Below are 13239 nucleotides of genomic sequence, written 5' to 3'. Positions count from 1 at the left end.
CAACTTTGCTGAATTCCTGTATCAGTTCTAGCAATTTTCACAAACCTGTTCACTGGTTTTCTATACAGACTATCATGTCCTCTGCCAAGAGTGAAAGTTTGACTTCTCCTTAGCCTATACAGATGCCCTTTATGTCTTTTTGTTGTCTGATTGCTGAGGTGAGGACTTCCAATACTGTGTTGAATAGCTGTGGTGAGAGTGGACATCCCTTTCGTGTCCCTGATCCAAGAGGGAAGCTCTTAGTTTTTGAGGATGATATTCACTGTGGGTTTTTAAATATAACTTTTATGATATTGCAGTATACTCCCTCTATCTCTCCACTGCAGAGAGTTTTTATCAAGAAAGATGCTGCATTTTGTCAAATGCTTTTCCTGCATCCATTGAGAGGATCATATGGTTCTTGTCCTTTCTTTCATTAACATGGTGTGTCACATTGATCAATTTGTGGATGTTGAACCAGCCTTGCAGCCCAGGAATAAATCCCACTTGGTCATGGTGCATAATCCTTTTCATGTACTGTTGGATCCTATTGGCTAGTATTTTGGTGAGAATTTTTGCGTTGTTCTTCATGAATATTGGTCTGTAATTCTCCTTTTTGGTGGGGTCTTTGTCTGGTTTGGCGATCAAGGTAATGCTGGGCTCAGAAAATGAGTTTGGAAGTTTTCCTTCCATTTTATTATTTTAAACAGTTTCAGAAGAATAAGTTTTAATTCTTCTTTAAATGTTTGGTAGAATTCCCCTGGGAAACCATCTGGCCCTGGGCTCTTGTTTGTGGGGAGATTTTAGATGACTGCTTTAATTTCCTTGCTGGTTATGGTTCTGTTCAGGTTTTCTATTTCTTCCTGTTTCAATTTTAGTAGTTTATTGTCTCTAGGAATGCATTCATTTCTTCCAGATTGCCTAATTTGTAGGCATGTAGTTGCTCATAATATTTTCTTATAATTGTTTGTATTTCTTTGGTGTTGGTTGTGATCTCTCCTCGTTCATTCATGGCTTAATTAATTTGATCCTTTCTCTTTTCTTTTTGAGAAGTCTGGCTGGGGTTTTATTGATCTTATTAATTCTTTCGAAGAAACAGCTCCTAGTTATGTTGAACTGTTCTACTGTTCTTTTGGTTTCTATTTCATTGATTTCTGCTCTAATCTTGATTATTTCTCTTCTCCTGCTGGGGTTGCTTTATTTGCTGTTCTTTTTCCAGCTCCTTTAGCTGTAAGGTTAGGTTATATATTTGAGACCTTTCTTGTTTCTTGAGACCTTTCTTGTTTCTTCCTAAATACTTTCCTCTTAGGACCGCCTTTGCTGCATCCCAACGATTTCGAACAGCTGCGTTTTCATTTTCATTTGTTTCCAAGAATTTTTTCAATTCTTCTTTAATTTCCCAGTTGACACATTCATTCTTTAGTAGGACGCTCTTTAGTTTTCGTGCATTTGAGTTCTTTCCAAATTTCTTCTTGTGGTTGAGTTCCAGTTTCAAAGCACTGTGGTCTGAAATTTTCCAGAGAATGATCCGAGTCTTTTGGTACTGGTTGAGACCTGATTTGTGACCCCATATCTGATCTATTCTGGAGAATATTCCATGTGCACTCGAGAAGAATGTGTATTCTGTTGCTTGGGATGGAATGTTCTGAGTATATCTGTGAAGTCCTTCTGGTCCAGTGTGTCAATTAAAGCCCTTGTTTCTTTATTCATCTTCTGCTTAGATGATCTATCCATTTAAGGGGGGGTGCTAAAGTCCCCTACTATTATTGTGTTATTATTGATCTGTTTCTTTGATTTTGTTACTAATTGACTTATACAACTGACTGCTCCCAAGTAAGGGGCATAGATATTTACAGTTGTTAGATCTTCTTGTTGGACAGACTCTTTAATTATGATATAATGTCTTTCCTCATCCCTTATTACAGTCTTTGGTTTGAAATCTAATTTTTCTGGTATAAGGATCCAGCTTTCTTTCAATCCACTCACATGATAAATGGTTTTCCAGTGTCTCCCTTTCAATTTGGAGGTGACTTTGGGACTAAAATAGGTCTCTTGCAGATGGCATATCAATGGGTTTGCTTTTTTATCCAGTCTGTTACCTTGTGTCTTTTGACTGGGGCCTTTAGTCCATTTACATTCATAGTAACTATTGAAAGATATGAATTTGGTGTCATTGTATTACCTGTAAAGTAGTGGTTCCTGTAGATTGTCTCTGTTCCTTTCTGGTTTTTGTTATTTTGGGGCTCTCTCTTTACTCAAAGGATCCCCTTTAATATTCCTTGCAGGGCTGGTTTAGTGTTCATAAGTTCCTTTAGTTTTTGTTTGTCCTGAAAACTCTCTCTCTCCTTGTGTTCTGAATAACAGCCTTGCTGGACAGAGTATTCTTGGCTGCATGTTTTTCCCATTTATTATTCCCTGAATATATCCTTCCAGTCCTTTCTGGCCTGCCAGGTCTCTGTGCACAGCCCTGCTGCCAGCCTTATGTTTCTGCACTGGTAGGTTAAGGACCTCTTGTCCTTAACCTTTTAGCCCTTTGAGGATTTTCTCTTTATCTTTGGAATTTGCAAGTTTCACTAGTATATGTGGAGGTGTTGACCTATTTTTATTGATTTTGAGGGAAGGGTTCTCTGGCCTCCTGGACTTGAATGTCTGTTTCTGTTCTCCAGTTAGGGAAGTTCTCAGCTATAATTTGTTCAAAGAAACCTTTTGCCCCTCTCCTTCTCTTTGCCTTCTGGGACCTCTATTATCTGCATATTATTTCACTTATGGAATTACTAAGATCTCGATGTCTCCCTTTGAGATTCAGTAGTGGTCTTTTTCTTTTCTTTTCAGCTTCCTTATTTTCCTTCATTTTATTGTCTATATCACTGACTCCTTCTTCTGCCTCACTTATTCTTACTTTTGGAGTGTCCCTTTGGGACTGCATCTCCATAATAGCATTTTAAATTTTGGCCTAACTAGATTTAAGTTCTTTGAATTCTACAGGTAAGGATTGTCTAGTGTCTTTTATGCCTTTTCAGTCCCAGCTAGTATCTTTATAATCATTGTTTTAAATTCTACTTCAAACATCTACATTATATCCACATTGATTCAATCCCTGGCAGTGAGTACTACCTCCTGTTCTGTCTTTTAGGGTGAATATCTCTGTCTCGTCATTTTGTCCAGAAAGGAATAGAATAAAGAAAGACAAAATACAACAATAACAAAAACAACAGAAACAAAACAAAACAGAAAAAAAAAAAACAGACACAGAACAGAAGAAAAAAATCAAACTAGAAACAAAACAAACAACAAGATCTTGGTTGTGTTTTGGTTTGCTTGTTAAAGGAAACTAGATCTTGTAATAGGAAAGAAAGCAAAACCTACATATATCCAAAACTGAAATAAAATACAATGAAAGGAAACAAAAAATTATATGTATAGAACGTATATGTTTATATTATAAAAATATAAAAAGAATAAAAAAGAATTGAAAGAAGAAGGAAATAGCTGAAAAAAAATGCCAAGGGACTAAAGAATAAAAAAAACCAAACCCAACAAATACTATATACTGTTTCCCCCAAGAGCTGAAACTTTGCAGTTCTCTACGATGGGTAAACTTCACGCCTGAGGGATGTTCCTGCCGATCCTCTGGGGGAGGCCCCTATTGCAATGATGGTCAGGTGTTCTACCCAGGTCAGAATTGCCCTCCCTCGTCATTGGACTGGGCTCTGTGTAAGTGGCTCCAGAATCCACTAGGTGGCGCTCCTCTGCTCCCTTTAGGCTTTCAGAACCAATGGAGGGCTGAAAAAGGCAGCGCTGGGGTTTCCAGCCCCAGGGCTGAATGCTGGCACCCCCAACTCTTCAGGGCACCTTCACAGACAAGCAGTCACTCTTGTCTCCATGGTTTCCCTCCTCATTCTGTGTTCACCCAGCCTCTGACTCAGCGTTGTTATCTCTGGCCTGCCACCCAGCTTGGAGTCTGCAAACATTGAGGACTCTTGTGCACACCTCTCCACTCCTCCAGGGGGAGGGAGGGGGGGTCTCCCCATGTTTCTTCAGCTTGCTGGGCCCCTGCTGGGAAAGCAGTCCCCTGACCCTGTTGATGATTTCTACAACCCGGAGCAAAAAAACAGTGCGGAGTTTCGCTGTCTGCAGATGGCTTCTCTGCTCAGATGGTCAGGAACTCTGCTGCACTCGGGCACCCCCATTCTTTCTGTGACCCGGGGCATCCTGAGACCACCTGGGATTCCACCCTGTTTTGCCAACTGAGTGGCTTTCAGCCAGGGACATCTGTCCCGGAACAGACTTCTAAAGGTTCTGATTTTGTGCCCCACTGCTTGTAAGACCTTGTGGTAGCCTCCCAAAGTAGGATACTGCCCCTCACCCTAACCTCCTATATGTAACCCCAGATTCCAGGTGTGGAGAGCAGAGGGAGATAGGAGAGGATTTCACAAGATCGGCAAGAGCCTCTACTGACTTCCTCATGGCAGACGTTGGCTTTGGTTTGGTTTTGACTCCGCCAAACACCCACAGATCCAGCTACAGAGTCCGAGAAGCCGAGCTGGCTCTAGTTCCAGGCCGAGGGTCCTAGCTGTCTGATGGGTCCTGTTCTGGCCCATCAGTCAGGGCTGTGGGTCTCCCTTGCCGCTCCCCTGTCTCCCCACAACCAGAATTACCCCAGACCTGAAAGAGCCAGAGCTGGGCTGACTCCTGCAAGACAAAGGACACAGCCACAGAGACAAAGGGAGAGAAGAGCGCCCAAGGCCCAGGGCGCCCGCTGGCCTGGCCAGGCCCCGAGTCTCGCTGCGCCCCCAACAGACTTGACGCCAGCCAGTTCCTGCTGCGTTTTCTCCAGTAAAGTGCTCCCTTGCTGGGCTTTATTTTATTCTGTAAAAATAAGCCTCACTCTAAAACAGAACGAAACCCACAAACCCAACTTCAAAACCTCTGGCACAACCAGACCCGCTCAGTGGATGATGTCCCCGCCGATGGGTCAGGCCCTTCAACTTATTGCTTCTGCTGCCTGTTTCGTGATGCAATGAATCCAAAGGCAGCAAGGGCTGCAAAGGCTGCTCCCCCGATGGAAATTATCATAGCTGCATCTCTGACCTGCAAGAGAGAGGAGGGGAGGTCACACTCTGTTGGGGATCCGAGGACGGGCTGCCCGTTCAACAAGAACACTCAGTTCCAGGAGACTCACGTGCCCCTTGGCCCACCTGACAACTCAGGAGTCAACACATACTGGCAGGGAAATGGGGAGAAAAGGGCTGGATGAGGAAAGAACCCCTGGGTGGAGGCCGCTGGCCAGGGCTGTGCACGGAACCAAGGCCAACTCGACCTACTCTGTGGGTATTTTAAGCCCCTAAATCCCCAGAGGGTGGTTGTGCAAAGGACGAGGAGATGAAGGCGGGATGGCTGAGCTCCTGGCGGCCGTCAGGCAGCCCTTGTGGCCAGTGGGAGGCGGTGCAGGGACGGCTCTCGAGGACTTACCATGTCACACCTGTGCCCCCCGGGGAGCAAGGATCTCTCATGTGTCACTTGTCTTGTTCCTCGCTGCCTCCCCCACACCCGGTTCTGCCAGGCACAGGAGTGCTCTTTACAAGTTCTCAAAGAAATGACCCAACTAGGAGTAGGAGTGAGGCTCTACTTGACATTATTGGCCATGCGGTTTCTGCAGCTGGGCGGTAGGGAGCAAGAGACTCTAGAGAAGGACAGCTGGGGTTGGAATCCTGCCTTTGCCACTTATTAGCTGTGTTTTGCAAAAAACAAACATGGAAGCCAGAAGGGGTGGGGGTGGAAACTGTGCCCCAGACTTTCCATAAATGAAACCTTGAGCTTGTACAGAAGCCCATGGGCCTTGAGCATCCTTCACCTGAGTGTTCTCTGGGGCCTTAGGAGACCTGTCCTGATGTTGACTTGGCCCACACTCTTTCTGACATCCTTTGGGGGCATCAAGAGCTGCCTTTAAGGTGGATCCTAGAGGTGAAGGATCCTAGAAGGCAGACTGGCAGGCCTCCAGAGGTCCTCCATCCAACTTCTCCTTCTGCACATGGGGAAACTGAGGCCCAGGGAGGGAATTTCCTGTCCACAGACACCCTCCCCCCAGTGGATCAAAGCTGATTGAATATTTGAACTCAGACATCCTGACTCCCAGCCAGTGGTTCATGGTGATTCTCCCCTCTGGCTGAGCAGATGGTCACCCCAACCCAATGAGACCTCCAGGAAGGGGTGGGATTGTCTCAAAGAGGGCCTTACCTGCCTGCTCTCGGCCTCACCATATCTCAGGTTGGTGACAAAGTGCTCACAGTTCTTCCACACAAGACTGTATTCCATCTCCTGACCAACCTTTGCCTTCGCAGAGTAAATGATGTGGTTCACAGGTCGTGGTCTGTACTTGTCGTCCAAGAAGTTGTTGACCCTATAGCGGCAGTCCCCCACCACATCCTTCAGGCGCTCCCATTTCACCTCCGCCTTGCTGCTCAGAACGGAGAAGATGCTGCTGGAGCTGGCCCCTGGGTACTCACCTGGAATCAGAGACACCACCGTGGTCATCAGGTGCTGCAGGGGAAGGCGGGACAGGGAGGGAGAAGGAGGACCAAGGGAGTACACTATAGAGGTCTTGCTATTTGTCGTTTCACAAATGTGATCAGAGCATTCACAGATTTTGTTCTTTTTATGGAACAAGCTGTGAATATTTTTTCATTGGTGAATGTCATGATTACTGATGCCAAAGTCACTGTATTCCATTATATGGGTATAAATTGTCTATCTGATCAAGCCCTATTATTGAACACCAAGGTTGTTCAAAGATTTTGTCATTTTAAGCTGTGATCATCAAATATTTACTCTTTGTTTAATTTTGTGCCCTCATATGTTTCAGAAAGAGATCCAGTTTATGTGATCATACACTTTACTTTCCATATATGACTTCATCACCTATAAGTTTTGAAGTAAATATTATCTCCATTTGATCATCAAAATATTGATGTTGGGGGAGGTCATCCAGACAGTGTGACCACCAGTGACCCATGAGCTGGACCCCAGCGATCAGAAGCTCCACATCCCCTCCCCCTCCTTGGAATGTGCATTTCACTTGCCTTCCCTGCCCCCAGACCCATGGCACCCCACTTGATTACCTAGTGGGATATGGATGTAAGATCTGTAAGGTCAGAGAGAAACCAACTCAGGTTTCCCTTGCTCAGCTCTTTCTTCCAATTATTCTCATCATAATAACAAATATTTTGAAAGTAATATTTCCAACAGCTCTTACTTGGAGGAGCCAGGTGGATCACATAACCGTTTCCCACATAGATGGCCCAGTGCTTGTAGCCAAAGCGGAAAATCTCAATCAGGTCTCCAGGTTTGGGTTCCTGACCAAACTGTAACACAAAAGCCCAAGGTGGTGTAAGCAGCCTTCCAGGGAACAGTAGACAGCCCAGCTGGGGCCCTGCAGCTTGGCCTGGGGACCCCACTGGGTGATGCTCACCACTTGGTGGGAGCCTGGTGTGGGAGGGAACTCCTGGGCCCTGTGGGGTCCTGATCCTGCTGTCATGTTCAGGAGTTCCACACAACCGGGTGCTGGAAGCCTGGAGAAAATGTCCTTGTGGAATAGGAGAGTGGAGATTGATTTAGTGCATGCATATTATGATGTATGCGTGTGTGTGCATGCTCGTGTTGTATGGCATGCATGTGGGGGAGCACACATGTGTATATGTACATGTGGTGCTTGTGTGTTCTCTGTGTTGTGTTCCATGTACCTGCATATCAGCGTGTGCTGTATATGTTGGGATGTGTGTGTATGTGGGGTACACTCACGTGCACATCTTTTGTGTTGTAAGGGGATTTTTGTATGTGTTGGGCATTGTCATGCACACACTAGTGTGTGTGTGTATGTTGGGTTTGCATGTGTGTGCTGGGCATACTCATGGGCGCATCTGTGTGTGTGTGTGTGTGTGTCTGGTATGCATGTGTGTGCTGGGTGTACTTGTGTGCACACCAAGGCTGTGAGCGTGCATGTGCAGGTACATTGTACACCTGTCCCCGTGTGTGCGGACATGACCACCTGTGTGAAAACCCCTTCTGAGTCTGGGAGCCCCAGACTCCTCCCCAGAAGCCGGGGAGGTGAGTCAGCAGCTTCTCTACCCTCTGCAAGTCCTCCCCACACCTCTTGGCCCTCAGTGGCCATGGCTGCACTAGGCACTTGCTCTCCTTAGATTCCGTCCCCTCCAGCCCCAGGACACCAGCCCTTGGAGATGCCAACCCAAGGGACACAAGCTGACAGCATCCTGAGGGGACCTGAGGATCTGTAGGGCTGGCCAACTTCTGGCCCTTTTTCTGCAGTCCTGGGGGAAGGAAGCATCACCCCACTGCTCAGGTGGGCCACTGAGGATCAGAGAGACAGGGGCTTGGCCCAGAACACTCAGCTGGGCAGCGCTGAGCTGCCTCTTCTTCCCCTGATTTGCCCATGCCTCCCTCCCCATCCACACCTCTTTCCTGCTCCTCAGTGCCTGTGCTCCCCACCCCCCACCAGCTCCCAGGCTTCCACAGCATCAGATTGGAGAATGTTTCAGTTTCTCTCCCTTCTGTGCCTGCTCTCAGCAAACCACACCCCTCTGTCCCTCATTCCAGGCCACCTAATCAGGGACCCGGGGTCAGCTTTCCTCAGTCCTCTTTGTCACGCCATTATCCAACTACCAAAGCTAACCCTGGGGGCTTCTCCTGAATTCATGTCCTGGTCCACTTCCCACCCTCTGAACTCATCAGGACAGTCTCTGGGCCTGCCTCTAAAACCTCACAGCCTTGAGTATTATTTTTTTTTAATTTTATTCATTCTAGTAATCGCCACACCCGACACGGAGCTGGGTTCGACTCACGACCCTGAGATCAAGAGTCACATGCTCTTCTGACTTAGCCAGCCAGTCCCTCAACTCTACAGCTTCTTGACTGTACCCCCTATGCCCACCCTGGCCTCCTGTCCCCGCTACCCCACATCCAGTCTCCCCAAGACCCACTGTGGCCTTCTCAAGGGGCACATCTCACTCTGACCTTCCCATGGCCTCAGGGCTCAGTGCACACACTTTGGGCAGCTCATCCCTCCTCACCCTCCCCGCCCTCTGCCCCCAGGCTGACTGGCTTGCCCTTCACCTCAACACAGAGCTGGCTCCTGCCTCTGGTCTTCTGCATATCCGGCTGTCTGAGTCACAGTCACCTCCTCACCCCCTCCCTTCCTCTTTTTCCCCACATCAGGCATCCTTCTGAGCAGCTGCCCTCAGGGCCCCAGACTGCCTCAGCGGCCACTCTCTGGGCCCCCAGGTCCCTGGGACCTGTACCTCCCTCTGCATGGATTGTGTCCTGCTGGGATTCCCTATGTCTGTCTGCACCTCCCTCTGGGCTTTGAGCTCCCTGGGGCAGGATCCTGTATGTTGCCCCCCGGGATCCAGTGAAGGGTCTGGCCTGGAAAGGGGTGCAGAGGGACTCTGCATGGAAAAGGGGCTGGAGGGTCCGCTGGGCAGGGACATGGGGCCCTGCTCCTCCCCTCTCTCAGCTAAGGCACGGCAGGCCCAGGGGTGGTTCCCATATTGGAATCAAAAGGGGGTTTTTCACTCTGAGATTCCATGTCTAACCAAGGTCAGGCCCAGACTGCCTGCACAGTAGCTGCTGGCAGTTCAATGGTCAACCCAGCTGGCCTGGAGAAGGAGAGGTTGCCGGGGCAACAAAGGACCAGATTTGTTTTGACAACAGTCCAGCCCTTGGCCCACCCCCATGATCAGCTGAGTGCAGACTGGGCTGCTTCTTCTGAGAACAGCCTCATTTCCTGGAATTGCCTGAGTTCAACTCTTTCTCCTTCAGGGCACACCAAGCTGGCCTGCCCCTGCCTAGACCTGTGTAGATCTGCACATCAGGGCTGACAGGATGGGAGATCAGTTGGGGCACCTGGGTGGCTCAGTCAAGAGTCTGTCTTAGGCTCAGGTCTGATCCCAGAGTCCTGGGATCGAGCCCCGTGTTGGGCTCCCTGCTTAGCAGAGAGCCTGCTTTTCCCTCTCTCTCTGCCTGTAGCCCTGTAGCTCCCCTTTCTCTCTCTGTCAAATAAATAAATAAAATCTTAAAAAAAAAAAAGAAAGGGAGGTCCGGAGTCAGAAAGCTGGAATTGCAGCATACCTACCGAGGCAGGACAGATGCCAAGGAGGGGAGAGGAAGGGGGGAAGATAGAGCTGGGCAGGCACTGAACTCCAGCCCCCAAGAGGGAGATAAGCATATTGGGGATCTCCTCACTTCCCAAGTCCTGGAACACCCCCCACCCCCAGCCCACACACCAGGTGCTTCCCAGCTCAGGTGAGCAAATCCCCCAGCCCACCACAGCTCCTTCCCCAGGAGCCCCTGGGCCCTGTGCTGAGCCAAAGGATGGGGGAGGCTCACTGGGCCCAAAGCCCTCACTGTCCTGCAGGTAAAGGGACTTTGAAACAACTAAGACTTTTCCATAACATCTTTCTAAAGCCTTTCCAAACTCTGGAGTTCAGTGTGCCAAGACCAGGAACCCAGACTCAGTCCCTTAGAGGAAGGGGCTGCCCTACTGCTGGAGAGCCACAGATAGAAAGTTCCAGGAGACTTACCTCAGCCATGGTGGCATCTGCTATTCAGCTGGGTGTGGACCCACTTTTATAGCAACATTGAGAGTTTTGCTTTCACTTTCCTTTTGATACTCTTTAAAAAGTACTGCATAGGAATCTGTTTTCTTGAAAGTAGGCTCATACCTAGCTTGGAGCCCAAAGCAGGACTCACATTGCTGACCCTGAGATCCAGACCTGATCTGAGGCCAAGAGTCAGACACATACCCAGCAGATTCACTCAGAAGCCACCATAAACTTCTTCTTCTTCTTCTTCTTTTTTTTTTTTTAAGGAGAGTAAACATTTGTTCTATATGGAAGGGCCAGTGATTACCCACCTCAGAAGTTGGAATCACTGTGGCTTGTCCTTGAACCCAGGTCCGATCTGCTCACTGTAGGACATGCCAGTAAATGGAGAGAGACCAAGTGTTGGGGGCATGGAAAACGATTTTTGTTAAGAAAGCTAGCTAAGAGAGAAGATGGCATACTGATGTCCCCAAAATTCACCCTCCCATCTCCATGCAGCAGGTCTTCTAAAGGAGAAGAGGAATGAAAAAGAGACCTGCCAAAGCTTCCCCAGGCCTTGAGCCATCGATCAAATGTCTTCAATAAACCTGGGCCAGGCTCTTCAAGTTCCCTAAGAAACTCTAAACAGAACTGATTACTGTAAGCTCATAGTAATGAAGGTTGAGGGAGTGACGTGAAAGAGTGTGCTGGTTAGTTTATTTGTGCAATGTGTCCGGTCTTAATTCAGTGTTCTCATTAAAATCTAGAGGTCAGCTAGTTCCCCCATTCGGGTTTACCCCAAGGTCAGCGAGTTCCCCCAGTGTGCTTACAGCGTACGAATGGGTCTACTGTGGAGTAACAAGGGAGGGAGAAACGTTCAAAGCAAAGTGAATTCAAGATGGAGTTAGTCCTGCTACGGTCCCAAGCTACCTGGAGGCCGGCCGCCTTGGTCTGCTGAGGCTGCAACAGACGCAAGGGGCACGTGTTGACCTGGCAGTGTCCAAAGGCAGTGAAGGGAGATGTTTCTCATCACTTGTCTCTCTCTCTCTCTCTTTTTAAAAAAGATTTATTTATTTGTTTGATCTTGAGAGAGCGCATGTGTTCGTGTGAGCATCAGGCAAGAGGCAGTAGGAGAGGGAGACAGACTTCGAAGCCAGCTCTGTGCTGAGCTTGGAGCCGGACGCAGGACTCGAGACCATGACCCTGAGATCAGGAGCTGAGCTGCAACCAAGAGTCCAACGCCCAACCGACTGCATCACCTATCACGTGCCTCTGGGTTTCTGGGAGTTACAGCTTTCCCGTCACCCCCTGACTGTCTCATTCCTGCCCTTCGCTGCCTGGAACCGGGTCACCTTTCTTCTCCTAAACCAGTCGAGGCCTTCCTTGGCAGTCTCAGACCGCTCCCAGTCCATCACCTGGATCTGCAGAGGGGCTCCTGCCGCCCCGTGAACAGCAAGGCTCTGTGAGCCTGGGAGAAGGCCAGCGACCATGTGTGTTGTGGGGGTGGGACGGGGAGATGGCCCCTGGCTGGGTCACCAACACATAAGATGCACTTACCTGCTTCCCATCCACTGTCATAACGGCTTTATTATAAGGCTACAAAGAGGCTGCAGCTGGTTTTCAGACAATCACACTGGTTTCCCACAGGGTCTGGCAGGAGAAGCGGGGGCAGTTGGCTTAGCGGCTGGTAGAGAATGCAGCAGGCTTGTTGCTGTGAGCAGGACCCCCATCAGAATGAGCTTATGCTCGGGGGGCTCAGGAAGGGCACCCCCTCTACTAACGTCATCCTCTGGCTCCAGGTCCAAGGTCCAAGCTGTTCACGGGGCGGCAGGAGCCCCTCTGCAGATCCTGGATTTGCAGCTGAGGTCTGACCCCCTGAGCTGTGCCTCTTGTGGCTCCCCATCTGGAGCGGGACTCTGGCCCAAGGCATGTGTCACTTAAAAAGCACAGGAGAGGCTCTACTTTGCAAGCAAGCAACATAAGTGAGAGGTGTGTCCATGGAAACAGACTCCTGATTTCAATAGGGGTGATGCGATCCCAAACCAGGAACATTTAAACACGAGAGACAAGGTTCCCTGAGGCACAAAAACGTTGGAGTATGAATAAAAATTGTTTGCCCACAGGCATCTTCGGTGGCAGGGATGTGGTCAGTCGGTCCCTAGAACAGAAAACAGTTGAGGAGTCAACTCATTCTTACTGGAGTTGCACAGCTGAGAATCCTTTATGTCTGGTCTCAGAAGCCTGATGCAGAATTACGGCGTCTTACTCAATAGCCAGACCTGAGTCGGATCACAGACCCAGATCTCCTCCAGAACAGCAGACACCGACTTACTTTGAAGAAAAGCCCTATGAAAACATCACAAGTATGTTCTGTACATCTTCCTCCCGATTTTATCCCTAGGGATCCATGGCAGATATCAGGAAACTGTGACTGGAGAGGAACATGTCTAGAATTTTCAGAGATTAAAAAAAAAAAAAAACTGGCTTAAAGCTAAGGAAATGCCTGGATATTTGTGTTTTTTCACTTATTCTCCAAGGTGTAGTTGGAAGGGATGTAGCAACAGTTGTTAGAGCCCCTTATATTGTCTTTGATCCTTTGATCCTTCCTTATGCAGAAAGAGGCAAAAGAAAGCAACTGGAAGGAAGCCAAAAGCAATATTGCACCCGT

General features: G+C 48.4%; 1 protein-coding gene across 1 annotated transcript; it reads right to left on the bottom strand.

Moving 5' to 3' along the window:
- Window positions 1-4802: 4802 nt before the first annotated feature.
- On the bottom strand, window positions 4803-10690 carry PLAAT4 (phospholipase A and acyltransferase 4). The gene is made up of 4 exons (XM_047693069.1): window positions 10572-10690; window positions 7232-7340; window positions 6217-6485; window positions 4803-5070 (listed from the first exon to the last, which is right to left on the bottom strand). Exons 1-4 carry the CDS (start codon window positions 10578-10580, stop codon window positions 4969-4971), a joined length of 489 nt encoding a protein of 162 aa, XP_047549025.1. The 5' UTR covers window positions 10581-10690; the 3' UTR covers window positions 4803-4968.
- Between the last annotated feature and the right edge of the window lie 2549 nt (window positions 10691-13239).

Source organism: Lutra lutra, chromosome 10 (assembly GCF_902655055.1).
Source record: "Lutra lutra chromosome 10, mLutLut1.2, whole genome shotgun sequence".
NCBI lineage: Eukaryota > Metazoa > Chordata > Mammalia > Carnivora > Mustelidae > Lutra > Lutra lutra.
Note: the sequence above shows the minus strand (reverse complement) of the source record. Positions and strands in the feature narration are given on the sequence as shown.

Excerpts from the sequence above, each read along its gene's own strand:
- PLAAT4 (XM_047693069.1), bottom strand. Across the intron at positions 6,486-7,231 it reads GATCCACCTGGCTCCTCCAA|GTGAGTACCCAGGGGCCAGC; the intron begins GTAAGAGCTGTT and ends CTCTGATTCCAG. Across the intron at positions 5,071-6,216 it reads GTGAGGCCGAGAGCAGGCAG|GTCAGAGATGCAGCTATGAT; the intron begins GTAAGGCCCTCT and ends TCTCTCTTGCAG.